At 36.4% G+C, this 27,650-nt stretch overlaps 2 protein-coding genes across 3 annotated transcripts; both read left to right on the top strand.

Annotated features, from left to right (window-relative positions):
- Positions 1–6,499: 6,499 nt before the first annotated feature.
- Positions 6,500–13,718, top strand: LOC106051106 (cation-dependent mannose-6-phosphate receptor-like). 2 transcript variants are annotated; one of them, XM_013206239.2, is made up of 7 exons: positions 6,500–6,996; positions 7,524–7,608; positions 8,639–8,757; positions 9,154–9,229; positions 10,146–10,237; positions 11,903–12,029; positions 13,411–13,718. In XM_013206239.2, exons 1-7 carry the CDS (start codon positions 6,839–6,841, stop codon positions 13,468–13,470), a joined length of 717 nt encoding a protein of 238 aa, XP_013061693.1. In that variant the 5' UTR covers positions 6,500–6,838; the 3' UTR covers positions 13,471–13,718. The 2 variants fall into 2 exon arrangements, with proteins under 2 accessions (XP_013061693.1, XP_055899224.1); XM_056043249.1 differs by having other exon boundaries at positions 7,519–7,608.
- A 4,304-nt stretch (positions 13,719–18,022) lies between these two features.
- Positions 18,023–26,815, top strand: LOC106051061 (uncharacterized). Its single transcript, XM_013206192.2, has 7 exons — positions 18,023–18,426; positions 20,125–20,215; positions 20,599–20,720; positions 22,864–22,945; positions 23,033–23,127; positions 23,907–24,033; positions 25,270–26,815. Exons 1-7 carry the CDS (start codon positions 18,275–18,277, stop codon positions 25,327–25,329), a joined length of 729 nt encoding a protein of 242 aa, XP_013061646.1. The 5' UTR covers positions 18,023–18,274; the 3' UTR covers positions 25,330–26,815.
- Positions 26,816–27,650: the final 835 nt, after the last annotated feature.

The raw sequence follows: 27,650 nt of genomic DNA, 5'->3' as shown, positions 1-27,650 counted from the left end.
ATTGAGAACGCTAAAAGCATGAAATCGCGCTCAACAAATTCAATTGGTAAAAATATTTCTAATCGCACGTATTTATGATTGTTAGTCTCGATCTATTACATTTAATTACATGAATGATCCAATCTCCAAAACAATTGATACAATTACAATTGGAACAAAAATCTGACCTCTAGCCTCTTTGCATATATGCGTCAATCAATGTCAGACTACATTCGATGGTCTGGACCAGGGGTTCTCAACCTGTGGGTCGCGACCCCCTTAGGGGTCGATTGACGATTTGTTAGGGGTCGCCTAAGACCATCGAAAATACGGATTGTTATTGTCTATTCTTCTATTGCCGTGTGTGTGTGGGGGGGGGGAGGGGCCGCGGCTGAGTTGGGGATTGTAAAAAGGGGTCGCCGAGCATAAAAGGTTGAGAACCGCTGGTCTGGACCAACCTTATTTTTTTTTAAGTACAGCAAGCTCCACTGAATAATTCAAAACTACATGACATTATTGAAACGTGCAACGCTCATTTAAAATTTCCTGTAATTAATTGTACACATTGGTAGCAAGTAATTTACTATTAGTATAGGATTTTGAATTAGTCCATTTAATATATGCCCTTTCTATTGTATATAGCCGTTATGTTATAGTCTGTTCTACCATATTGGAGAATAAACATAGCTCTGACTGTTGGGGCACATTCAAACCACACGAGAGTGTACAAACATACACACACAAGAACCAGTTACTTGTTTTATGTCACAACAAATCAACAAAGTTTAAAAAGTCTTGATCATTGTGAAAAGGAACACTCTTACGTGAATATTAAGTTCTGGCAGTTCTGGGTTGTTAAATCTAGATCTCGATACCGGAGGCTTAGTTTAAACATGTTATTGAACTAAATGCACGTAAAAAGCTAGGTTTTTTTTAATGAGGTAAGGGAAACAACCGTGTTAAAAAAAGGCAAGCAGTCGTGAAAAAAACAAAAAAACAACAGGAAACACGAAATGTCATCAATATTCATGACCTGTCTTGCGATCATTGTGGTCTTTTGATAGAGTAGCCCACAACAGTTAAAAAGTCAGAGTAATCTAGGCCTATAGCTATAGTCCGTTGACATTGAATGTTTATGCTCGTGGATTCTTTTAAGTCACCACAAAAGACTGCTTTCACTTCGTGCTTTGAGAATGATGTTTGTTCTACAATGCACACCAGGCGAACGCCTCTACACCTACTGAGGCATTAATTTATGTATAATGTGTACATAGAAATTGTAAGGACAGCACTTATGCAAATAACACAAACCCGATGTTGCCAATTAGAAATAATTACGGTTGTTCAGTCTTGTGTATGTGTGCGTGCATTTGTATGTTTTAATTGTTTGTGAAGGTTAATCCATTAGGCTTACTGGTAGAAATAAAATTAATTACTTAAATATATGGTTAAATTGGGGGTGGCTGAGGGTGAAAGCGCTTCTGAACCGAAGGGGTCTAGAGCTCGAATCCCGGTGAAGACTTTTGAATGTCGGGATTTTTTGGACGTCCGGGGTCCACCCCACTCTAATGGGCACGTGACATTGTTTGGAGAAAAGTAAAGGCGGTTGGTCGTTGTGCTGGCGACATGACACCTTCGTTAACCGTAGGCAACGGAAACAGGTGACCTTTACATCATCTGCCCCATAAATTGCAAGGTCCGAAAGGGGTACTTAACTTTTTACGATGGTTAATACGCAAAAGACTATTGCACTTTAATGAAATCATTGTTCTGTCTGTAAGAGTAGATTAGACAAGTAAATTAGGTTAAAACACACACACACACTAATAGAACCTATGCGCCAGTCACATAAACACTAAGTCACGACCTATTTTCAATAAGTTATCTTCAGTGACTTGCAACAAGTTATCATTAGCCCAAAGCTATCGTCTGCTGTTCCATATCACGTGATGACGTAACAGCTGCAGTGCTTTCCCTTGTTAAGTCATTTCCGGTCGTTATACAAAATATTGTAACGAAAGATTTTAAACTGCTGATAAATGGTCATTATTTAAACAGAACTATTCTATTGTAATGGAGTAATATAGTAATATTTATTTGCAACTGCAATTTTAGAAGTAAGCATTTAACATCTCGCTTTCATAACATCTATTCAGTGCGAGGCCCTTACCAATCGGAGGCCCTAGGCGGCTGCCTAGTTTGCCTATGCCTAAGGCCGGACCTGTTCCTACACTGGTATACGTGAATTTTTTTGTTGCTTTCTAAATTTGCTGATACAAAGGGTAAGGGAGGCGTACCGAGGGAAGAGTAGAGAGGGCAGCTGTTTAGGGGGGCGCCAAATATGAGTACCAAAACAGTATATAGCCTAAAATACCAAAAGTGAAACTCATTAGAGTCAGGGGCGGACTGGCTATATGGGCAATCGGGCAAATGCCCGGTGGGCCGGTAAGAGCACAGTAATCATTTTCTTTTTCGAAATAACGTCTGTATTTTATAAGATAAGGGCCGCATGGATGTCACTAAGGTACGTATTAAATTGTTAAAGGTTTTATAGCATTCTCTTACAAAAGGTCCATCTGAGCGACGTGTTTATATTCACAGTATGCATGTGTCCATACACTATCAAACTTAACATAGTGATTTTGAGGACATGTAGACCTAGAATTGGATGTCCATCATATAACATACCGGTACAATTGACGGGCCGAATGAAGTAGAAATGCCCGGGCCCATCATGACACCCGTTTGTTTTTTGTTTGTTTACCTATCATACACACACGTTATACTTAACCACATTAATTGATTGTTAAACAACTATAAAAAAGAGTGTCAATTAAATTTTAAAATTCAGTTGTTACAATTGATCTGTAGTTCAATTTTGCAACAATGCAACCTTAAATAAATTACAATGTTGTTTTTTTTCTTTTTTTTTTGGTTCTCAAACTTGAAAACGTGTGAACAACGCCATCGTCTTAAATGATTTCATTTTAAATTTGCCTGTTTTGAAAGTGTCGTCTGCTCCATTGTCGAACGTGGTATGCTTTTGATAAAGAAAAAGTTGGATTAGCCACCACTTTGTCAATAGTTTAAAGTTAGGTCTACTCCTATGTATCTTTGGCCTTCTAGAATATCTTCCCGTAAAAAAGTTTAAAGCAAAGATAGGTAAAATAAAAGACGATCTTAAGCTGCACCACTAAAAGGTATAATTTTAGAACGAAAAAAATATTTTCATTGTACCAAAAAGTTTAGGCAAGAAGCATTTTCTGAAAAAAGAATGTTGACCACATATAAGTGATGTTATACACATCTATTAAATAGCTTTTGAGCTGGTTCTTACATTTCCTATATATCGACATTGTCAGGTGGGTTTTGTCCTCGTGCTCATCTAGGGTATGATGTACTCCGCCGGGCTCCCCACCTGAGCAGTGTTTATTAACTTTATGCCGGGGTTATAATTTAGCCTTGGCTCGTCTGCCTGGGCACCCCTAACAGTCTAGTAATCAATTTATGCAATAAATATCTAGGAACGAATAAACCAAATATTAACGTATACTAGTGAATAACAATATTGCATATAACAACAAAGGTTTAATGAGTTAATGATATATATGATATTACGAGGCATACATTATGAATAAATATCAATAGCAATTACAGATTACATTCAAAGGGCTATAGCACACCTTAATCTCAGTGCCATAGTCAATCAAGCTTCACAACGCCAACCCAACGCCACGGGCAATAGTCAACTACAAAGCCTACAACTCAGACTTGCCTCCAGCAGAGTCCCAAGCCTGCGTCCCTAGATAAGAAAAATACACACTCCTTTGATACCGCCATTCTCACGATTATTAAAGAAACGATTGTAAAGCTACGACATGTAGAAGATAGTAAAATAAACTAACTTACCCAACACTGGGGAATAACACCACACAGATAACTCAATCTCAAGGCACACCAAGAGAACACAAAGAGACTCATCTCAAGGCACAACAAGAGAACAATGACACCAATATAGTGCATCCTTAGAAACAGAACTAATAAGACCTTATGGTGCTCAAACGAAAATACCCTACCAGATGCGCACGACAGACATATCCTAAATTCAAGTTCACTCCTTTCTAGACATTTTAAAATGTTAAGTTGGTCTCACCAGCTTTTTTCTTTCTTAAAATCGTATTACTTATGAATCTGATCAGTGTGCACTATGTCAGGTGTGCTGTTAAAACAAAATACAAAGGTGCTTACAGTAATTCTGACTTTTATACGTATATCTTTTACGTGGCTTTCTAAAACCTTTATACACTTTTCAACATTAAAGATACACTTTCAGTGACATTATAGATACACTTTCAGTTATGGGTTTTATCTACACAATATTTCCATCATCTTATGGAAATTCTATATTCAATAAAGACTGGTCGTTAATATGGCCAAGAAATGTCAAATATTCTGATTTCATAGAAACAATTTGTGTAATTTGTGTAATTGTTTTTCTTCTTGACATCAATCATAGCAACGACTTCCTTGTCAATTGTGGCTGGATAACCTTGTTTTCCAATTTTCCAATCCTGATGACTATTCTTCATACGTCTTTTGACATTCTATTTTCTGGCTTTATTTCAAACACTTATGTAATTAAGTTATTTATTTGTATTTCATTTCTATAGAATTATTGGAAAATAGTTGACAACAAAAAACCATGCAATTTATTGCTATTAAGTGGCTAAATCATTCCTTATAGGAAGCACCAGGACCATTCTTTTAACAACTGGCGTACGTTTCCATTTGCTCAGAATAATTTTTGGCGCAATTCATGTGAAATTGGCACACGACAAGAAGGAACTATCACCTAAAATAGGGGTTCTCAACCTGTGGGGTCGCGACCCCCTTGGGGGTCGATTTACCATTTGCAAGGGTTCGCCTAAGATCATCGAAAATATGGATTAGTATTGTCTACTCTTCTATTGCTGTATGTGTGTGTGGGGGGGGGGGTCGCGGCAGAGTGGGGGGTTATAAAAAGGGGTCGCCGAGTTTAAAAGGTTGAGAACCGCTGCCCTAAAATATTGAAGTCTATAACATTCTACTGATTCGTTGCAACATGTCCTTCTTCTTGGCTAGAGTTTCTATTACATTCAACATCTGAAAGTATGTCTTCATCTTCAGAAATCTCAATTACCACTTATTTACTTTCCAATTCTACAAAATTTACATTAATTAAATGTGAGATTTCAATAATGTTTTATATCTGAAGAATGTTTCAATATTTAGCCACTGACACTTTTTTTTTTAAATTGTCAGTTATTCCAAAAGTGATTTTTCACTTGGGTGTCACCCCAAATGTTCTTCAGTCTTCTCACGAGTTTCTCATTGTGGACATACCCACTGTTTATCAAAACAAGAAAATCTTGCTAATGACTTTTTCCCCATTAAGAATAAGTTTATTCAACCATTCTAATGCTTTATAATCTTGCTTCTGTCACATTTTTAAGTTGGTATTATTAATATTTTTTTTTTTTGGAAAAGTGCCTTTTTTTGCCATTTGGGTGTCACCCCCTATCGGGTGACACCCGGTGCGGACCGCATCCCCCGCACCCCCTAGTGACGTCACTGGTGTAGACCAACAGCTTGTTTCCACGTCGTACAGACCTGATTGCAATCAATGAGTTATGTCCCTGAAAGACTACTCAACAAATGTCAATATTAATTCATAGTTGTTATTGTCACTGACCTAGGTCATTTGGAAGAAGTTTTTTTTCTTTGACACGTTTCAGATGTTCCTTCAGAATTAAAAATTATTACATTCTAGCCCAGACCACCCGAAGGACGGCCGGGGAGGAGGGGGGTTTGGCGAAGGCTAGGGATTGAACACCTGACCATCGAGACGACTGACCAGAGCGCTGACCACAAATCCAAGGAGCCATGTCATGACCCTCTTTAGCAGATTTCTAGGTCAGGCCTAAAATACCAAAAACGACCACTTCTCTGTGTTCAAGTGTGTTCTAGTGTGTCCAAATGTGTTCTTATCTTATCTTATATAATACAGACGTTACTTCAAAAAAGAAGATGATTACGTCCTACGCGTCATGCCTTCAGTCGTGCATATGAACCAATGGCTTAAATTCTGCCAAGTCACTGGTTTTCCTGGCTAGCTCAGGCAACCCATTCCATGCTCTAATATTCTAGTGTGTGAAAGTTGTATTCAGCATACTTTGTTATTTTTGTGTGTGTTAAAACTTGATAAAATATTCACAAACGTTTCCCCCCCCCCAAAAAAAAAAAATACACAAAAATCATAAATGTTTTTCTAGGTCATCATGGCGAAGTAGTTTGAGACTCCTCGACTCTTCATCACGTGTTAAATATAGTCCATGGTATTGGCTCTTACAGAACAGATAGACGCACGTGCCTCTAATAAAACCAACAAAGTGAATAGGTTTAAACTAATAAAAGAAGCAAGCACACATTTAAATGTGTGTGTTCAAATAGGTTACACACACGACACGTTCATAGGACACACATGACAGATACTGAAGTGATTATGTCGCTTTCTCCAATGATGAAATCAAAGACAGTTGTAACTAGATAATAAAATGTGGACTTCAGTCTGATCTGAAACGAAAAGAATTACCGAACCGTTTTTTATTTCTGTTGAAAGAATAGGTTGAGTTTTAAACAAGTTGAGTATGTGTTTGATAGGGTAAACAACTACTGCACGCGGAAGTATTATTGTGATCTGAAAATATTCAGCGATTCACTTCTGCTCCCAGAAAATTATTGGTAGAGCATAAAGCAGTAGCCAGCAGTTTAGATTCAACAAGGGAGAGAACTTCCAGCAAGGATTGTGTGATCAAAGACAATGGACTTCCCATTACCTGCTAGACCTGGATGTTTCCTTATTCTTCTTTTTGTGACTTTGACGTCTGCTATCAAGAAATGTGAATACGATAAAACCTCATGCAGTTGCGTCACGGAGGAAGGAGTCATTGACCTGAAGCCTCTATCCCAGTCAGAACCGTGAGTACATCTAGGTCGTCTAAGACTAAGTGTATAGTGTAGACTAGAGCAAGAGGCATTAATACGATTATTCTGTCCATTAACCCTTAAAACGCGTATGGTAGTTAAGCCTCTAAACATCAGAATTGTAATTCCGTTTTGTTTGCACTCACTGAAAAACAGCTCAGCACTTAAAGGGGTTAAGTATAAAATAGTAAAGTTCCAAAGACCATGGGATCTATGGGACAGATGATGTAAAGGTCAACTGTTTCTGTGGCCCATGGCTTATGAGGGTGTCATGTGGACAGCACAACGACCAACCGCCTTTACTTTCCCCGCCTAATGTCTGGTACCCATTAGAGCTGAGGCCCCCTGAAGATCCCGAAATTACCCCAGAGCCACAACGCCCCCCCCCCTCGGGCTATTTTTCATTAATTCAATTAAATATTTTAATTAAAATTCCATAAATGAACTATTTCTCTGAGATGGTCTTGTATACATTAATAGATAACTCTCTAACAAGTAATTCTCTAATTCTTCAAGCTCAGATATTCGGCAGAGTACAAAGCCAAGAATGAACGGTTTTACTGGGATCCTTGTAAAGATTTTACAATGGGAACCATCACAAGTGGGGTGAGTCTAACACTTTTATATCTATAGGGTCATGCTCTACATTCAAATTTATTGGGTCATGCTCTACATTCAAATCTATAAGGTCATGCTCTACGTTCAAATCTATTGGGTCATGCTCTACATTCAAATCTATAGGATGATGCTCTACATTCAAATTTATTGGGTCATGCTCTATATTCAAATCTATTGGGTCATGCTCTACATTCAAATCTATTGGGTCATGCTCTACATTCAAATCTACTGGGTCATGCTCTACTTTCAAATCTATCGGGTCATGCTCTACATTCAAATCTATTGGACCATGCTCTACATTCAAATCTACTGGGTCATGCTCTACATTCAAATCTATTGGGTCATGCTCTACATTCAAATCTATTATTTTTATTCTGAATTCATCTCCTGCTTTCGTTTTTTTTTTAATGCTAAGAAGATGTGTGGACTAATGTAGGCTTATTAATCGGTGGATCGCTTCAGTCTCACATTTTGAGTGGAGTAACTATTATCTAAACTTAATCTAAGAAAGGGTGTTCTGAGGGCCTTTATCTTGTTCGGGCCTCTTGATAAGGAAAGCAGACATGGTAAGCCTTCTCTGGAGTCACTCCATAAAGGCAGGTTTCGCAACCAATTTTCACTTCCGGAACATGTTTTTTTTGCCCTGTACTGAGGCCGAAAATATGTTTAGGTCCAATTAGTCATCAAATAAATCTAAAGGGTTAGTGCTCTCTTTTCAACGGAGTTCCGAAATCGCTTGTATGTAGCGCATTGTTAATCGTTTGTGGATCAGTGGGGGGGGGGGGGGGTGAGGAGGTATCTGGGAGGGGGGGGGTTTGGGTAATGACGTCGTTCAGCAGACTCACTCTGCTGGAGTCGGGATTCAAACTCGAGCCCCCCTTGCTAGATGGTCAAGCCGTAGCCGTTTTGACCTCTCAGACTCACATGCCACACAACTAAACATTCAACCATTTTTAAAATCTAACTCTTAATTCCGTTCAATCATTTCTCTGTCTCTGTTCCTCTGTCCGTCCGCCAGGCGATCCAAGTTCAAGTCCCTTCATTGTACTATGATATTGGTGCTCATGACAACGCTGGCACTACTGTCAATAGCAATGGTCAACCAATATTCTACATGGTAGCTAAAGACGGGGCCAGGTGAGTGGCTTAACAATCTACTTCAGTCGAAATCATTTTTTTTTTGTTATTCATAGACTCTAGTCTAAAAGTCCTCAAATTCTGAGACTAATGTCGAATCTGCAAAAAAATGTTTTTAAAAGTAAAAATACTACTCCTTGAATCGGACTTAACATACTGGATTTCTAAGACAAACTTTCTGAAAAGAGTGTACATATAAAGTTCGTGGTTATCTAGATTTAAAATTTGGCTAAGTTTTTTTATAGTTTCACTGAGGTATTGGTACGTAAGACATTATGTATGTACACTAAGTTTATATTCACTTTCACATAGACCATATAAAATGTTGACTTTCCTTCTATTTAGCTGGATTCTATCAAAAGCATTGTTAACTTGTGCACCATATTTCAATTACAGGACAGTGTTTGTAACTTGTATTTGTACTGACGACTTCAGTTTTACTTACATAAAAGAAGATCCTGCGAGTAGTTATGTAAGTATTATATCTGTCCTTGTTACAAGCCACTTTTTACAAAGCGTATCCCCCCCCCCGGTATCAACTTTGTCTGTTTAGGTGGAATCATGTACACGTTATTTCTCCCTTTTCCCATTCTCGGATCAAGTTGAAACTTTGCGCTGTTATACCTTGTCCATGACAACACACGAATCAATGAAAAAAAAAGCTAGTTAGTTAATCAATCAGTGATTTTCAGGCTAATTACAGGATATAGACCCAGGAGAAATATTGTTTTATAGCTTATCCGACCATAATGTATAACAAACTTCTTTTAACGTTATAATTTGCTATCAGGCTCATTCCATTATCTTATATAATACAGACGTTACTTCAAAAAAGAAGATGATTACGTCCTACGCGTCATGCATTTAGTCATGCATATTAACCAATGACTTAAATTCTGCCAAGTCACTGGTTTTCCTGGCTAGCTCAGGCAACCCATTCCATGCTCTTATAGCACTAGGGAAGAAGGAGTGTTTGTACAAATTTGTCCTAGCATATGGGACGAGGAATGTGCCTTTATCTTTGTGTCTTTCAGAGTATTTTATTAAATTTTGTTTTTGTATTTGAAGATTATGGTTCAGTGTTTTATGTATGATTGCATTAGAGTGAAGCTTCAAACTATATATCGGTTTATCTGCTTAATGAATGTCCATATTTAATCATTGAAATTTCAAACATTTTAATAATTTGATTTGGATTTACAAAAAAAGTGAAGAATGTTATGTTTCTTTGTAGTTCACTTAGCCATTTCCAACCAACCATCGCGCCAAGTTAGTAACGTGGAATAGGTTTACCATTCTCCTTTACTTAGGCCTCATAAGTTTTGACAGACATTTTTTTTTTTTTTTTTTAAATCCACGTTATATTTTCCTGAGTTGTTTCCCTTCAGTTACTGGAACTCAAGTCTCCTTACTGCTGCCCTGGATACAAGGGAGGTAATGGCGACTCTGGTTTGTCTGTAGGATCAATCATGTGCATAACGTGAGTTTAGTTAATTAAAAAAAAAAAGTTAAAAATAAAATATTAATGAAATGGTTAGTAGTTACGGTTGTGGTACATTCCTGTGCAGAGTGGCAATTGCAGAAGTTACACCAATAAATAAATAAAAATATCTGCATTAATTTACAATCTCATATGGATTTAGCATGCATTCACATGAGGACCTGTGATTACCATTACGATGTGATCATCCACACCGCAAAAGTAATGGAGCATAATTAACCTGAGTGAAATTTAACATAAAAAATTGTCATTAAAAGGGAGACAACAAAAGAAACAATATAAAAGTTTAAATGCCTAAGTTCGCATAAGTGTGTACACACATAGATGTGTATGCACGTTTGATAGAAGTTAATATAAAGAGCTGGGGTAATGTAGCAAAGCACAAAGGAAACAACCATAAGCAATGTAGACAAAGTGGAAAAAAAATGTGACTACGATGTTTAAAATGTTTTAATATCATTTAAATTTCTACTTTCACTCTTTGATTGTTTCTATTTAATTACCTATTGTTGACATTCTCACCACATATATTTTAAGACCTTAAATTTCAAAAATATTCGTTATATGCTATTGGAAAAAAATAACGCCATATACAAAGCAATTTAAAACATTAAAATATTATGACAACCTAAATGTAACTATATGCATTGCTATGTTTTGCAATCATTGTACTTTAAAATGTAACTACTTAATTTGTACGCTTACTAATAAAATATGCACCTTTTTTTTTAAAAAAAAAAAAAAAAAGCCCAATAAAGAGGCCAATAGCCCAAAAAAGAGGCAATGCCCAAAAAAGAGGCTAAGAAAAGAGGCAAAGGCCCAAGGATTCCTAGGATGTAAACAGCTCGACAACTGAAGTCAAAAGCTAAAAAGCTGAGGTATCCTAAAAAAAAAAGAAAAAAAAAAAGAAATTCAACATGTTTGCAAAGGGCTGGAAACTGTCTGGACCAAATAAAGACAATTCTTGAACCTTTTAGTCTTTCTGCCAAAACGAGTAGTGAAAATGACATTAGACCAAAGTTTCCAAAACATTCTCCTTATCGGAACACCTTGCACATTCTGAGTATTTAGCAGAACACTTTGCTTATTCTTTTAAAGAGATTCATTCACCTGGTAGCTTACTGGTTAATTATTCCAGTACTTCGTGAAGCACCTATTCGGGCCTCGCGGAGAGCAGTGGGGTTCCGCGGAACACTGTTTGGGAAACACTGTATTAACTTTTTCTCTCCTGATCGACGATACCATCGTTGATTTGACCTAATTAAATTAAATGAATAAATTTTTAAAACTTGACTTTGAATTATATAAAAATAGAATGCATTTCCCTTTAACTCTACACCAAATACAACATTTTCTGATAACAAACAACAAAGCTAGTGAAGCCCAATCATAACAGGGGTAGTGAAATAGTAATGTGCAAAATGAATTCCTTTCAAGTGTGGAAAAATAATTACGGAGAGAAAGAGTTAAAGTTTAAGCGTGTTATTCGCCAAGGTAGCCAGGAGTTTTGAAATCCCCAGACCAGTTCTGGTGCCTAACAATTCATCAAAATATTTCATTCTATTCTCAGTGGTTCTCAGCACCAATTACATGTTAATTGTAATTAACGCCTTACGGTCATGTAACAATTAAATTCTATTGCAGATTCTTCTCCCTTTTGGTGACGTACGTTCTACTGGGCACCGTGTTCCAGATTGCCGTCAAGAAGGCCAGTGGAAAGGAAAGATTACCTAACTATGTTTTCTGGTCATCCTTACCTGGACTCGTCAAGGTCAGTATAGTCTTTTCTAGACATTACAAAACTATAGAAATAGGCACCTATCTTATCCTCTTATATAATACTGACGTTACTTCAAAAAAGATGATGATTACGTCCTATGCGTCATGCATTTAGTCATGCATTATCATATTTCAGACTTAACCTATAGAGTAACATTGAATGTTTTAGACCCACATTTTCAATGCAATTAGCAATTTAGCATACACCATGATGACATCTATTCATTACAAGTAGTTAAGTATCTATAATACATAAAACACTAAACCATAGTTTATAAATAGAAAAACAAAACCTATTACTCTATACTATTTACAAACCTATACTCAGAAAGACACAAGGATAGAGACACATTTCTTATTCCTTATGCTAGAACAAACTCGTACAAGTGCTACTTCTTTCCTAGTGCCATTAGAGAATGGAATGGCTTACCTGAATCAGCCAGGAAAGCAGACTTAGCAGAGTCATTGATTAACATGCATCACTAGATTGACTCATGAAACGCGTAGGACGCAATTATCTTCTTTTTTTTTTAAGTAACGCCTCTAATATATAAGATAAAATATACACAAGTGAAAGCCCAGGGCAAAATTTTGTAAAAGCCCCTGGCCCGTTTTCTAAAACGTTAGTAAAAATGTCTTTTATAAATTTAATATTTCTATAATATATAGTAGTGAAGATAAAAAATATTTAATCTACTATTAATTGTTCACCCTTTTATTTTTAATAAACATTTCTTTTTCATTTCTGACTTCGTTGAACCTCTCTCTCTCTCTCTTTTAAGGGTGTGGTTCTGGGAAGTCGCACTCTCTACATTGCCGTAAATCCTGTGTCTGTTGGACCCACACCTCATTTGTACTCATTGGCGTAGAGTGGTTCCCCCTTATTTTATAAAAATAGAAGGTCGAGTTTCAGAAAGAAAAAAAAAAAAAGAAAAAATCGTGTCAAACTGTATCCGTGCTTTTAGTAAGACATTCGTAGATGTGCATATCAAAGTTCTAGTGCCAGTAACGACTTCCTGCATGACTTCTTAAAAGTAATTCTATTGACAATTTTTTAATGGACCATGTGGGTACCTATTAATCATGGGCTCGGATGAACACCCCCACCCCCACCCTGTAAAGGGCTATGGTTAATACAATAAAGGTCCCCTTTCAGACCAAGCGATCAATTGGGAAAGATGAATAAAGCTCTGTTTCTGTGATCGACAGTTAGCTAGAATATCATGTGATCAGCGCAACGACCTTTTGCACCCCCAACGCAAATCAGGTACCCATTAGGGTTGGGTGGACTTGGAGGCGACCTAAAAATCCCGAATTAAATCCAGCTGGATTCGAACCTGAGCCCACTAATACAACCCGTTTCTCTCTTTCAGGACGGAGTTTTATTCTCAATATCTGGATGCAAAAAGTCATCTTCATATTCAAGTATATGAGATATTTCTACGCGTCTTTCAAAACATGGTTAATATACAGGCAGCAGACTCGCTTATGACTTGTGCAGCATTGGCTATGAATAATATCGATACAGTAAATGAAGTTTATTTTCCGGCTTTTCATCAAATAAAACACTATTAGTTTATGACTTTGTATTTACTGATTGTTATCAGAATATTGGTTAAGTTAAACTTGAATAATACTACATTTAGATGAGAGTATTCGTATTAAAATATTTTTATTAAAATATATGACTTTAATTATTCGACTTCTTTTGAGTTGAAAGTGTGTGTGTGTGTGTGTGCGTGCGTGCGTGTGTGTGTGTGTGTGTGTAACACGCATGTTTTACGTTGCGAGAAACAACAGCAAGAGTCCAATAAAACTAAAAGTAGCTGAGTGAAAATTGGAGAAGCTAATTTTAAAGTGGGTATAAAATACAAGAGAAAACAATTAGCGGGGTGAGTCAATAAGTTTCAATCTTATGTTAAGTCCAGTTTTGTTAGTCTTTTTTTTTAAGATTGAAATCGGGGTACAGTGCAGGTCAATAGTGTGAATCTTTTAAAGATTTCTTCTTGGAATAAAAATGTTTTATTTCGTAAAGGGGAATGTAAGTTTTTATATTATTATATACCTCCAGCAGACGATGTGGTATTGGAACATCAGATTAGCTTCTGATAATATCAAGATAAAATGAACACTATATTCAAAAGATAAAGTACGAATTTTAAAACTTGATAGCCAAATTATACATGACAATACTTTATATTTAACATTAGCTCCCTTGATTCAATTAAGTCTTAAATCAATGACAGGAAACCAGCGTTAATTAAAACGTATTTTCTTTTTTTTAAAATATATTTTGAAAGTGTCAATTTTTAATTTGAAATGTTGAATGCAGAAGTGTGAAGGTAGCTCTTTCCTAAAGTGGGAAATTTTGTTAGGGAAAAAACGTAACGTACGCACAGAAGAGTTCAAGTTTATACTACTAACCTATATAAAATATATTATCTTTGAATTTTACTATTTCCGTCCTGTGAAATTATTTGGAACAAGTTGACGCACGGCGGTGGAAAGTTTTGTTAGTAACATGGCCTCCTTTAGTTACCATGGATCATTTCATAGAAATGAGTGCCTGATTCAGGCAACCCATTCCATGCTCAAATAGCACTAGGGAAGAAGGAGTATTTGTACAAATTTGTCCTATCATATGGAACGAGGAGTGTGCCTTTATGTTGTGTATTCTTGTTTCTTGTTGAGTGTTGTGAACTGATCTGTTCTTGTGTGTCGAAATATTTTGGTGTCCAGGTCAGCTTGTGTGCGTGTGTGTACTGTGTTATTGGGAGCTGTTTTGTCATTCTTGTACAATAAAACCTAGAATCAAGACATGTCTTCATGAAGTATTTTATAAGGTTACTACACTTTATCTTTGTGTCTTCCTGGGTATTATCTTATTCGTGGTAAACCAGTAACACAGACTAAAAACGCAAAATACCTAGGTGTTATAATAAATGAAAAATTGTCACGGAATCCCCATATTGATGAAACTATCAAAAGAAATTTCTATAAATCAAGAACATAAAACTAAAATGTTATTTAACCTTGGTTAGGCCAATACTAGAATATATGCATCCTATAGCCTGTCCAATCATAGTGTGCTTACATCGGGAGGAGGGTTAGAGAGTCGGCGTGCGTGCCAGGTGTCCCGCATGGTTGGGCGACGTAGAGAATTATATATAGGGCCTATAGATACTAGAACTTTTTTGTTTTCTTGGAGATTTCTTTTGGTTTATGGCGTGACCACCTCGTTACGGTTTATGATTTCCCCTTTATCCACTACGCTTGACCAGGTCTCGATCTACTGTAGGCCTAAGTAATTTCTCTGCCTTGTGTGTGTTTGTGTGGGCGTGTGTGTAGTGTGTGGGGAGGTGACGGATGTAAAATGTAAGCAATCGAGAGTGTGAATAAGTTTTTTTTTTAAAAAAGTGAATCCGTGTGTGTGTTTGCATTGTATGGAAAGTGGTATACTTTTAACTACTAAAAAGCAGCTGACATCAAAAGGGAGATAACTCTACACACATTTTATCTGATTATGTCTGCTGTGTTGTTAGATCTACGATTTTTTGTTTTTAATAGAATGTTGCTTTTTTTTTAATCCCATGACTTATATTGTCTTATATCATGATGCATAACTCTTGATACACTCCAGACCTGTACCTTATTGTCCTAATTTCACCATTTTTAAATACCCAATGACAAAATATTTATTTCAAATGTTGATCTACTCACTTTATTTCACAGTAATGACATTATTATTAAAGTAAAGGCGGTTGGTCGTTGTGCTGGCCACATGACACCCTCGTTAACCGTAGGCCACAGAAACAGATGCCATATAGACCACAAGGTCTGAAAGGGGAACTTTACTTTACTTATACCATAAAGGTTGTGATTTTAATTTCACTTTTTAAGGTGAATTCTGATTTTATGTTTTTTATGCTGTTTTTTTTTTTCTAGTAATGTAAAGACTAAATCCTAAAAAAAAAAAAGCACATTACTATCTTATCTTATATAATATAGACGTTACTTCAACAAAAAAAAAAAAAAGAAGGTGATTACGCACTACGCGTCATGCATTCAGTCATGCATATTAAAAAAATGACTTAAATTCTGCCAAGTCATTGGTTTTCCTGCCTGATTCAGGCAACCCATTCCATGCTCTAATAGCGCTAGGGAAGAAGGAGCATTTGTACAAATGAGTCCTAGCATATGGGACGAGGAATGTGCCTTTAGCACGGACGGACAGAGTGAGTTGGTGTAAGCTTTGTACAAACTAAAGAAAGTAGGCCAAGAGAGTTGTGTCTAAATAACGAGACGTACTAGCTAGGACCATCATCATCATCACTCCTTTGAGTTCCTCATGAAACATAGGGCCTCGACAAAAACACGCCACTCTCAACGGTCTCTTGCTAGTTTTTTTTTATAGTTTCCTAGCTCTTCCCGGTCTTCTCTGCTTCTTCAAGTACACTGCGTCGCCAAGTCGCCATGTTCTTTATGGTCTTCCTCTGCGTCTTGTTCCCTGGGGGTTCCACTCTAAGGCCTGCCTAGCTAGGATAAAGTTAACGAATTCGTCATTTATTGATATACGACGACATCGACGATGCGAGATTTCGGATTCATTCCTTGATATAGTAATAACTTAAGGGAGGCAACTCAAGGAAGCAAGGATGTTTATTCACAGGACATTACAAGCACATAAAACATCTGTCTTTAGCACAGTCTTTTCATATTGGCTCTAGACTTGGGCGGAATCGTTCTTCTTCCTCATGTTGACACATATGTCTATGTGTTGACATCTTCCTCAGTCTAGTCCAGCGGTTCTCAACCTTTTAAGTTCGGCGACCCTTTTTTACAATCCACCACTCTGCCGCGACCCCACCACACACACACACACATACAGAAATAGAAGAGTAGACAATAACAATCCATATTTTCGATGGTCTTAGGCGACCCCTGGCAAATCGTCAATCGACACCCAAAGGGGTCGCGATCCACAGGCTGAGAACCCCTGGTCTAGTCTCTAACAGTGCGCACCACCTTCTGCAATAGCTTAGATGGCGATGCGCATGGCAGAGTTATAACAACATCATCCGCTACTCTCTTCTTGTATTCCTAACTTTGGGGGGGCTGAGAGGTAAAGCGCTTGGCTTCCGAACAGAGGTACCAGGTTCGAATCCTGGTGAAAACTGGGATGTTTAATTTCGGGATCTTTGGGCGTCTCCAAGTCCACCCAGCTCTAATGGGTACCTGACATAAATTGGGGAAAAGTAAAGGCGGTTGGTCGTTGTGCTGGCCACATGACACCCTCGTTAACCGTGGGCCAAAGAAACAGATGACCTTGACATCATCTTCCCTGTAGATTGCATGGTCTGAAAGGGAAACTTTACTTTTATCCCTAACTTTCTTACACCTGGGATTGTACCCTGTAGGATTATATGTGAAAGACCAAATGATCTTTTAGTGCAGTAAGAGATACAGACGTGACAGAGTGACCTTGTTTTGTCACGTGATATGTATACGTTTGAGTTTTTATAGCTGCTCTAAGCCGCAGTTTTTTTTAAAGTTCCTTTCAGACCTTGAAATACACGGAGACGATAATATAAAAGCCCATCTGTGTAAACAGCTAACGGCTAACGAGGATGTCATGTAGCCAGCACAACGACCAACCGCTTTTACTTTCCCAAACTGATGTTAGGTACTCATTAGAATTCAATCTGGGATGTTCAAAATAGAAAAAAATATTCCAAGTTCAAAATTGTAGGCTTCACCGGTTTTTGAAGTCAAGATTACTCCGCCACTCACCGCTCCCCCTCCGCAGAGTTAGAACAATGTTGTTTATTAGCATTTAGAAATTACATTTATACACTGAAGAAAAAAAGAGATCAAATGCTACCAAGGAAGCTTCCCAAGTTCCGCCCATTACTTCGATGATGCTCAATGCAAGTGATAAGTTAGTGTGTATCAGAACTATCATATTATCACGGGTCGTGTGTTGGCGATAACCTGGTTTGACATGAGTTCATTTGTGCTTGGTACTATTAATTCTTCCCCGAGTCTTCAACCATATTGATTCATCGTCCTCTGTTTTTTCGTTTTATTTGTAACACTCTTCATTCCTTGGAAATTAATTTAACTTGTGTAGAAAAGCAGGCGACCGTAGTATTCAAGTCGTTTGTGTGTGTGTGTTGTGTTCACAGAAGTGACTTTTTAAGCACATCTACAAGTGGTCGGGCTATTTCGGAACTGGTGATGATGGCTGGACTGGGAGTACTACTATGTGTTTTGATGAGTCTAGTTCACATCCAGGCTGTTGAAGTTTGTGTTAAAGTGGGGCCTTGCTCTTGTACATACGCGGACAAACATATAGATCTGAGCCCCTTGGCTCAAAACCCTGGGCCCAGGTAAGTCTCGGCCATTTTTATCATTTCTCTCACAGAGTATCTCTTATCTTCTGACTCTTCTTTTCTCTCTCACTGACTCTCTCTTTCTCTCTTATTCTTTATAACGTTCTCACAAACTTTCTTTCTCGTTCTCTCTCTCTCTTTCTTTCTCTTTCTTTCTCTCTCTTTCTTTCTCTCTCTCTTTCTTTCTCTCTTTCTTTCTTTCTCTCTCTTTCTTTCTCTCTCTCTCTTTCTTTCTCTTTTTCTTTCTCTCTTTCTTTCTCTCTCTTTTTCTTTCTCTCTATTTTTTTCTTTTTCTCTTCTCTATTTTTCTCTTTCTCTCTTTCGTTGCTCCAGTTCTTCTTTTGTTTCTCCTTGACCCCTTCTCTCTCTCATTCGCTCATTTAGTTTACCCAGCGGCTCGTACTGATAACATGAGAATACAGTAGACGATTTAGTCGAGAACCACTTCCAGAATCACTTCTAGACCCCAAAAGATGCCAATAATCCATCCATTTATTTAATTTATTTTTCTCTGTAATTATCATGTAAATCTATAAATATATTGCCACAATCAGGGCCAGCATTAGGGCCTATTTTACATATTGTTCCAAACTGGCACCCGCGCCTTTCAGGGGCCCCGAAATTTTCATTTAGCATATCAGTATCAGTCATGGTTTTTGTCACAGGCTTTTAAAGAAGTCCTTTTGCAGCGGGTCTGTTTATTTTATTGTACTAGTTAAACAGTAGTAGACTGTGTAAATGAATACCACTTTAGTTTCAACATCCTGAATGAAATAATGATGAAGATATCAAGTTTAAAAAAATAAATAAAATACCAGTCTTTTCCGAGATTCAAACCTGGGACCTCAAGGTTTGGTTATCACTCAGCCACCACGCATTTTGTAAATAAATTTATTCTAAGTCTAAGAAGTGTCAGCTTCGAATCTCGGTGTTGACTTGCATTTTGAATTTCGTTTTTTTTTAGGAAAGCCCTATGTCCATTTAAGATCACGGTACCCGGTACTCTGAAAGACACAAAGATAAAGGCACATTCCTCGTCCCATATGCTAGGACAAATTTGTACAAATACTCCTTCTTCCCTAGTGCTATTAGAGCATGGAATGGGTTGCCTGAGCTAGCCAGGAAAACCAGTGACTTGGCAGAATTTTAGTCATTGGTTAATATGCATGACTAAATGCATGACGCGTAGGACGTAATCATCTTTTTTGAAGTAACGTCTGTATTATATAAAATAAGATAAGATAATTAGGTTACATGACTGATCCAAATACAACTGACACAACTACACTTAGTATAAGCTTTGTTTTGTGTGTGTGTGTTTCGCTTGTTTTATTTATTTCTTTTTTTGGTAAATACTGTACATCGGATCATTAACTCTTTCTCTCCTAATCAACGATACCATCGTTGATTTGATCTCATTAAATTAAATTAATGTTTAATTTTATAAACACGACTTTGTGTTATATAAAAAGAGCATGCATTTCCCTTTAACTCTATACCAAATACAACATTTTCTGATAACAAACAACAAAGCTATCGAAGCCTAATCATAACAGGGGAGTGAAATAGTAATGAACAGAATTAAAAATATCTTCGAAACGTGGAAAAATAATAACGGAGAGAAAGAGTTAAGGTCTAAATGTAAACAAAGAGGAGATTCTTTCGTTTAAAATGTATCATGACCTTCCTGTGCAGGTTCAAGGACATGTATGACCAATACTACAATAATCGATTCTCTTACAATCCTTGTATCGCATTCACAGAGAGCACGTGCGCCAACATGGCGGTAAGTTAGTTTCGTACTAAATTACAATAATTAATAATATAATGCCTTGGTTTAGTTACATTAGAAAAAGGGGGTAGCACTAGAGTAAAAAAACCATACTAATGAAAATATAACCTCGTAATATCATTCTTATTTTGCCTTTTATACATCTCCAGCAGGGCCGGATTTATCTATAGGCAGCACAAGCTTTAGCTTAGGGCCCCCAAGAAGTATTTAGAACTGACATATAAAATCCGGACTTAAAAAAGGCCTCAAAGGGGCCCCATATATAAGATAGCTTAAGGCCTTTACAAGTCTTAATATGGTACTTTTACCAACAGACAATTATTCAAATTCCCTAATCAAAATTAATATGATAAGTTTGTTTTCTTTGATCCGTACAGGTATGTCAACTAAACCTTCAAGGACAATATTTCCCCTGTGGGTCCCAAGAATCAAGTGTCTTCGTGAGCTCAGACGTGGGCGTCACCCTTCAATATTCATATCATGATGGCGCTGTCACAAGGTAGACACATGTATTGTCTAGTGGTATAATCCCATTACTGTTGTCTTTCTGTTTCTTTATATGCTGTTGTTGTTTTTTTTTTTTTTGGTGGAGAGTTGTCTACATATAATCTAATTTTTTTCGCATATAACCAGTAACGTTTTCCATGTTGAGATTTCTCATGCAGTCTCTAGTTACTATTATTAACTGTGTTATTTTGTGTGTGTGTGTGTGTGCGTGCGCGCGTGTGCGCGCGTGCGTGTGTGTGTGTGTAAGAGTGAGACAACCAATACAGAAGGCCTGAACACTGATCGTAACCTGTGGGCAGTTGTAAAAAAATGTTTTTACATAATTCGGATGTTCCTTCAGAGTTTAAGATAGTTTACTTCCTAGTCCAAACCTCCTGCAGGACGACGGGGGATGGGAGCGGGCAGGGTTTGAACCCTCGACCGTCGATAAATCCGAACGACAGTCCAGCGCGCAAACCGCACGACCAGGCAGCCAACATATCGGGTAAATCCGACCAATAGCTCGTTGCCACGTCACAGGCCGCATAAATATGTAAAAAATATATTTAAAATCCACTCCCGTATTGATATAGTCTTTTCTGTATTTTACTATTTATAGTGAACTAGCAGAATATGCCCCGATATGTCTCAACGTTTCGCTCTTTAATAGAGCTAAATTAAGATTTTTAATTTTAAGCCCCTCCCCCCCTTTTTTTTCCGGTTGTGGGAGAACATTAACTCTTTCTCTCCTAACTGACGATACCAACGTTGATTCCACCAGAATGTGGTCAATAATTACGGAGAGAAAGAGTTAAAGATACACTACGGTCTCTGCGATGACCTAAGGAACATTAATGCCAAGTTTTACCAAGATTGGTCAAACGATTTTGATTTCTATGTGGGGCATTCGAAGGTACATACGCCTTACTTTGTGCTTTATATACTACATAGTTGTAAAATAAATTGTGTATTTTAATGGTAAGGAACTGCTTGCATAGTAAATTCGCTTTTAGAAAAGAAAAAAAAGTAGCATCAGAACTTTGAAAGATATAAAGAACATGATATCGGATTTTCAATATCTTTTCTGGTTTTATTATCTTTTCGAGATCTAAACGGGACAGACAGACCACACTCAAAACTTATAGCGTAGATCAGCGAAGATGCTTTTAACAAAGCTTATATCAACTCTGTCTGTCTGGACAAAAGTTTGTACACGTTATTTCTCCCACACACAATCTCGGATTAAGCTGAAATTTCGCACACTTATTTCTTTTACCTGACAACACAATAGTCAATCCCCCCCACACACACACACAAATTAGTTAAATAGCTATTGGTAATTATTTATTTTATTTGGTATCTTGAGCAAGAGAAAGAAATCGTACTTGACAATATGGTGGTATAAATTGAATTAGTCCCCTTTAGGACTCTTGAGCCCTGAGTGAAGATTTTTCTTATGCATTTTAAAAAACGATCGGATAAACATTCACAAGATACCCCCTTCTTCCCTCCCCCTTTCACAACTGGTCAACACTAGTGATAGGATCGTAACGCAAAATTCAGAAAGCTAAAAGCTAAACAATAACAATTATTACAAATATTTCTAATCGCACAGATTTATTATATCTATAGTCGACACTGTATTAAACTACATTCTGGTACAAACTAATTGATACAAATACAATTACACTTAATATAAGCTTTTTTATTATTTAAATTATTTTTAAACATTAGCATTACTTTCAGAAATTCAAATTAAAAAAAAAAAAAGCCCGTTCTTGAGGAGCTCTGAATATAAAAATATTTATATATCGACATGAATCGGCGCCTTCGACATAGGTCACGGAGGTCACGCATGAATGATGTTGCCTCAAACTTGACATCTTTCAGTGTTTATGAGTTATCATATGCCTTTTAAAACAAAACATATGAAGTTTAAAATACGACAGCAAAAAAAAAAAAAAAAAAACAGTAAAAATCAGACATTATCACACTTTAGGCTATTGCCTTCCGGAGGGAAGACGATAGGCCTATTAAAAAAAGGAGGAAATGTCCGCCTTTTGCCGGACGTCTGGTACCCCTCCCCCTGACCTCTATATATTTACTAACCTAGTTTTCACCAAGTGTTTGTGATTTCTTTCACTCACTCGTTCCAGAACTAGTAATGTAGAGCTGGTGTGTGCAACAGACGACACAGTTAGTCTAGAAATTCTGGGAGAGAATCCTTCGTTATTTTACGTAAGTAGTACAACCGTACGCACTATAACTTGTAAAACTTTATAGTTTCCGAGGTCTGAAAGGGAACGTTACTTGCTTTCATTACAGAGCTTCAAGTTACACAGCAAGGCCTGTTGCCCACAAGATGGCGCGTTGTCTGCCATAGTAACAGGAATCTCTGTTGGGACTGTCTTGGTCATCATGTAAGTTTTCAGTCAGGGAATATTTAATTTTATCATTTTCTAGTGGCTAAATTTAAATATTTATTTTTACAGTTATAAAAATTATAACAAAAATTATAACGTCCAAACTTGAGTTTTCCCAGTATGCCTAAATCTTTTCCCAACTGTCAAATTTCTAGAAAAGTCATTATAACCAATTCCATCCATGAGGGTCCATGTTTTATCCATGAATGTGCGACCTGAATAGAGGTATTGTAAAAAAAAAAAAAAAAAAAACAACTGTAAATACAACTCTGTAGGAAAGACACATTAGTAAAATTTCTATGTCCGTACATTTTCTTGCGTTTAATCATATGACCATATACATACATAGATATAGACTGGCCGAAGGAAGTAACTTCATGTAACTTGAAAACATGTATATCTATTGTAGTCGGATTTCCGAATTATGAAAAATTGCATGATCTTCATTCTTAGAGATTAAACAAAACTACACTGCCTCCTTATTTACAATATATATATAGGTGTGTGGCTGAAACAGATCTGAATACTTAACTTTTATACTGCTCATAAATGCTGTATAATAAAGTACACAAAATTGCAAGTCACAAATTTTCGTTTCATAAGACTCTTTAATCGGCCAGTCTATATTTATTTATGTCTATGCATATGACCTAATCCTCTTTAGCTGCCAACTCCTATATATGTCAGAAACTAAAAGCCAGGAATGTTGTTGCTATGTGGCATATTGGACGCATGAAACTCTTTATAATATGAACTATTTTGTTTCGTCTTTCCAGATTTTTCTCAGCTCTAGTTTTGTATCTTCTGGTCGGAGTTTCATTCCAAAAATTTGCCCGTAAAGCAAGTGGCAAGGAAGTGATACCAAACTATACATTTTGGTCAGGATTTCCCGGTTTAGTTAAGGTAATGACGTCATCAAGTTCTGAGCTTTCTTAGTTATGTTAATGTAGTTCATAAGCTTGAAACAAAACAATAAAAAGAAAAACCGGGCTATAAATGGTACATTCTATACGCCAGGATAGAAATAAATATGTGTTGGCATATGCCCGTAGAAAAACCCGAGCATATTTTTTGAGACCGAGACTCATTAAGCCTACTGTCTAGCCAAACTTTTCATAGCACAAACAACGCTATCCGTTGATCAGGAAACATGAAAAGGACCAAAATGCCTGTGTGTAGTCGCTGAATGAACTCTTTATGTTGTGTCTTTTCTATTTATGTGAATTTTTCTGTCGTGTTGTCTTTATATGAGAAGAGTCCTTGTAATCACAACAAATTTCCATAAGGATCAATAAAGCAGGCTTGGCCTTAGATTAAGTTACGTAAAAAAAAAAACAGGGCAAGATTGTGATGCCGCCCAGCACCTCACACTTAACTCTATCTCACCTAATCGATGATACCATCGTTGATTTGACCTAATTAAATTAAATTAAAGTTTAATAAAAAAAAAACAACAACTTTACTTTATATTATATAGAAGGAGCATGCATTCCCCTTTAATTCTATACCAAATAAAACATTATCTGATCGCAAAGCAATTGAAATTAATCACAATATGGTACCGTAGTGAAATAGTAATGAGCAAAATGAATTCCGTCTAAATGTGCAAAAAAAAAAACAAAAAAAAATTATGGAGGGAAAGAGTTAAGAGGGGGGGGGGGGGGGTAGGGAACGCTTCTAATTTCAAAAATATTTTTTTTAGAAACAAAGTATTCATTTTAAATATTGAGAATTTTCACAATAAAATTTCACCAGAGTAATCTTCTCTTTGTTTTCATTCTGATTTTTGAAGATTCCGTTTTAGTGTTTACGTTTTGAAGCAATAAGATTCAGTAAAAAAGAAAAGTAGAGAAAGCGATATGAAGAAATATGGTAGCTGAAGAAAAAAGTAAGAAAATGAAAAGAGGAAGATTGAGATAGATTTTGAAATAAATAGACAAAATAAACAATGTCAAGGACAACATAAGGAAAATTCCTTGGTGCCAACTCTATGACACAAGTGAAAGATCTTAGAAATTGATTCCACTGTGCTCAAAAGTACCCAAAAATTTTTTTTTACTAAATTTATGTATAAAAAATTTACATCCTAAGATTTAGATTTGTCATGTGACATTTCCACCTTTTTCTCTTGTATTTCAGGAAGGAGCCTGTTTTGTCGTCACTCGAGGGAAAGGGAGGTCAGGATATGATAAGGTTTAAAGGAATCAAAATTTGTCGAGTTATCTGCCTTGGTTTTAATTGTATCATTTCAAGTGTGAAGACACATGAATAAGATCGTGATACAATCATTTCATGGTACTAGTTTTAGTATCATTTTTTTTTAAAACTCATCTCATTATTACCATCAGAAGTATAATTATAGGAAATTATTAATTACTGGATGATCTAATTTAAAATGTGGACTTCTCTGTCTATTTATTTATAAAATTTCCTTTTTTTTTTTTTAAGCGGTTTTATTCGTTTTGTGCTGTTTGCTAGTCTGTCACATTCACATTTCAAACTCAAAAACTAAAGAGCTCTCTTCACGATCAACTAACCAATGTCAAGGATGCTAAATTGAACTTCAATGTTGCCAACTAAATGAATAAAAAAAAAAAGCTAGATACGGAAGAGGTTAGAACATTTGAATCTGCAGTGCTTAAAAAGTGAAACAAAAAAAAATATAAAAACTTAGCAAGATTTCCTTTATTCTGTACACGGGTCACACCAAAAAAAACCACAAAAAAAAACCTAGATATTCATAGATTTCTCAACCATAGATGAAAATCTCTAATTGAAATCTATCATTTGTATCATCACTTGTATAATCACTTGTATCATCACTTACATCGTGCTCAATCTAAGAGCTACTTTGTTATGTTCGATGCAGTATGCAAGTTATTATTTTTTCCATGCATTAATATTTAAACAGCAGAACTTAGAAATGGTGTACATGTATAGTTTATATTGCCGTGTGGCAACCACTGCATAGCAAAGTAGAGGGAACAAACTTTTGTATTTTCTATCTACCAGTAGATATGTATGGTTTTCGATATTTGCATCAAATGAATATAATTTAATTATATGTGTCCATAGCTACTTTTTTGTCTTCTGAAAGCTAAACATTTGTTTGTTTTAAAATTAGTATTCATATTGAATGCCGATGTATAAAAATGTGGAAATAAAAATGATTTAATTGGCAGTTTGTGTCAGTAGCGTAGCCAGGTTGGGGGGAGCCAAATGAGGAAATTGTTTTTACATTAAATATTAAATATTACGCTAAATGCAGGAAGTCAAGCCCCCCCCCTCCCGGGCCCCCAAATGATGTCAAATTCCTAGCTACGCCACTGGTTCATGCTATTCTGCAATAGATGAAATGTTGGTATATGTACTTATGTGTAAGAGTACGAGTACGACTGAGCTACTGTAGCCACTTGCGAGTTTAGTATCTCACACAAACTTCCTTTTTAAATTTTGTTTATTTATTTTGAAGCAGAGTGGCCATGAATATGAGGAAATACAAAATATGGAATACGGTCTATTCAGGAACTTTTTACGCGAAACAATTACTGAAAAAAAAAAGTTTTGTGTTATTTATTTGTACATTACTATGCATATACATTTCAACATAATATGTATGTTACATAAATCATCTTGTTTGATCTATCTATATCTCAAAGTGCAATAAATATTTTCATTTTATGTATTTCTAGAACAGGTCATCTTGTTTTATGGTGTGTTTATTGATATTACATGTGGAACATATTAAGTTTAAGACATTATATAATGAATTCATCCATATAGATGCTTACATCAAGATCAAGGTTCACAGAACTAAATACATCAGGGTTTATAGAACTAATTACATCAGGGTTTAAAGAACTACATACATCAGGGTTTATAGAACTACATACATCAGGGTTTATAGAACTTAATACATAAGGGTTTATAGAACTACATACATCAGACAGGGCTTATAGAACTAAATACATTAGGGTTTATAGAACTACATACATCAGGGTTTATAGAACTTAATAAATTAGGGTTTATAGAACTAGATACATTAAGGTTTATAGAACTAAATATATTAGGGTTTATAGAACTAAATACATTAGGGTTTATAGAACTACATACATCAGGGTTTATAGAACTACATACATCAGGGTTTATAGAACTAAATACATCAGGGTTTATAGAACTAAATATATAAGGGTTTATAGAACTATCCAGTGCTTTTAAATCCCTGGAAGACGGAATATATATCCATAGCAGATCCGATGGAAGGCTCTTTAACCTGGCACGTCTTAAAGCCAAAACGAAAAGGCGTCGTATCTTGATAAGGGAGCTGCTGTTTGCCGATGACGCGGCACTCGTATCTCACTCACAAGGAGGTCTACAGAAGCTAGTGAACGCCTTAGCAGCTGCTTGTCAAGAGTTTAGCCTTACTATAAGTCTCTCCAAGACCGAAATCCTGGCACAAGACGTCGCAGAAATACCTATAATACAAATTGGGAACCACACCCTTTCAGTGGTGCAGGAAT

Source organism: Biomphalaria glabrata, chromosome 1, assembly GCF_947242115.1.
Source record: "Biomphalaria glabrata chromosome 1, xgBioGlab47.1, whole genome shotgun sequence".
Taxonomy (NCBI): Eukaryota; Metazoa; Mollusca; class Gastropoda; family Planorbidae; genus Biomphalaria; species Biomphalaria glabrata.
This window is presented reverse-complemented; position numbering and strand designations above follow the sequence as displayed.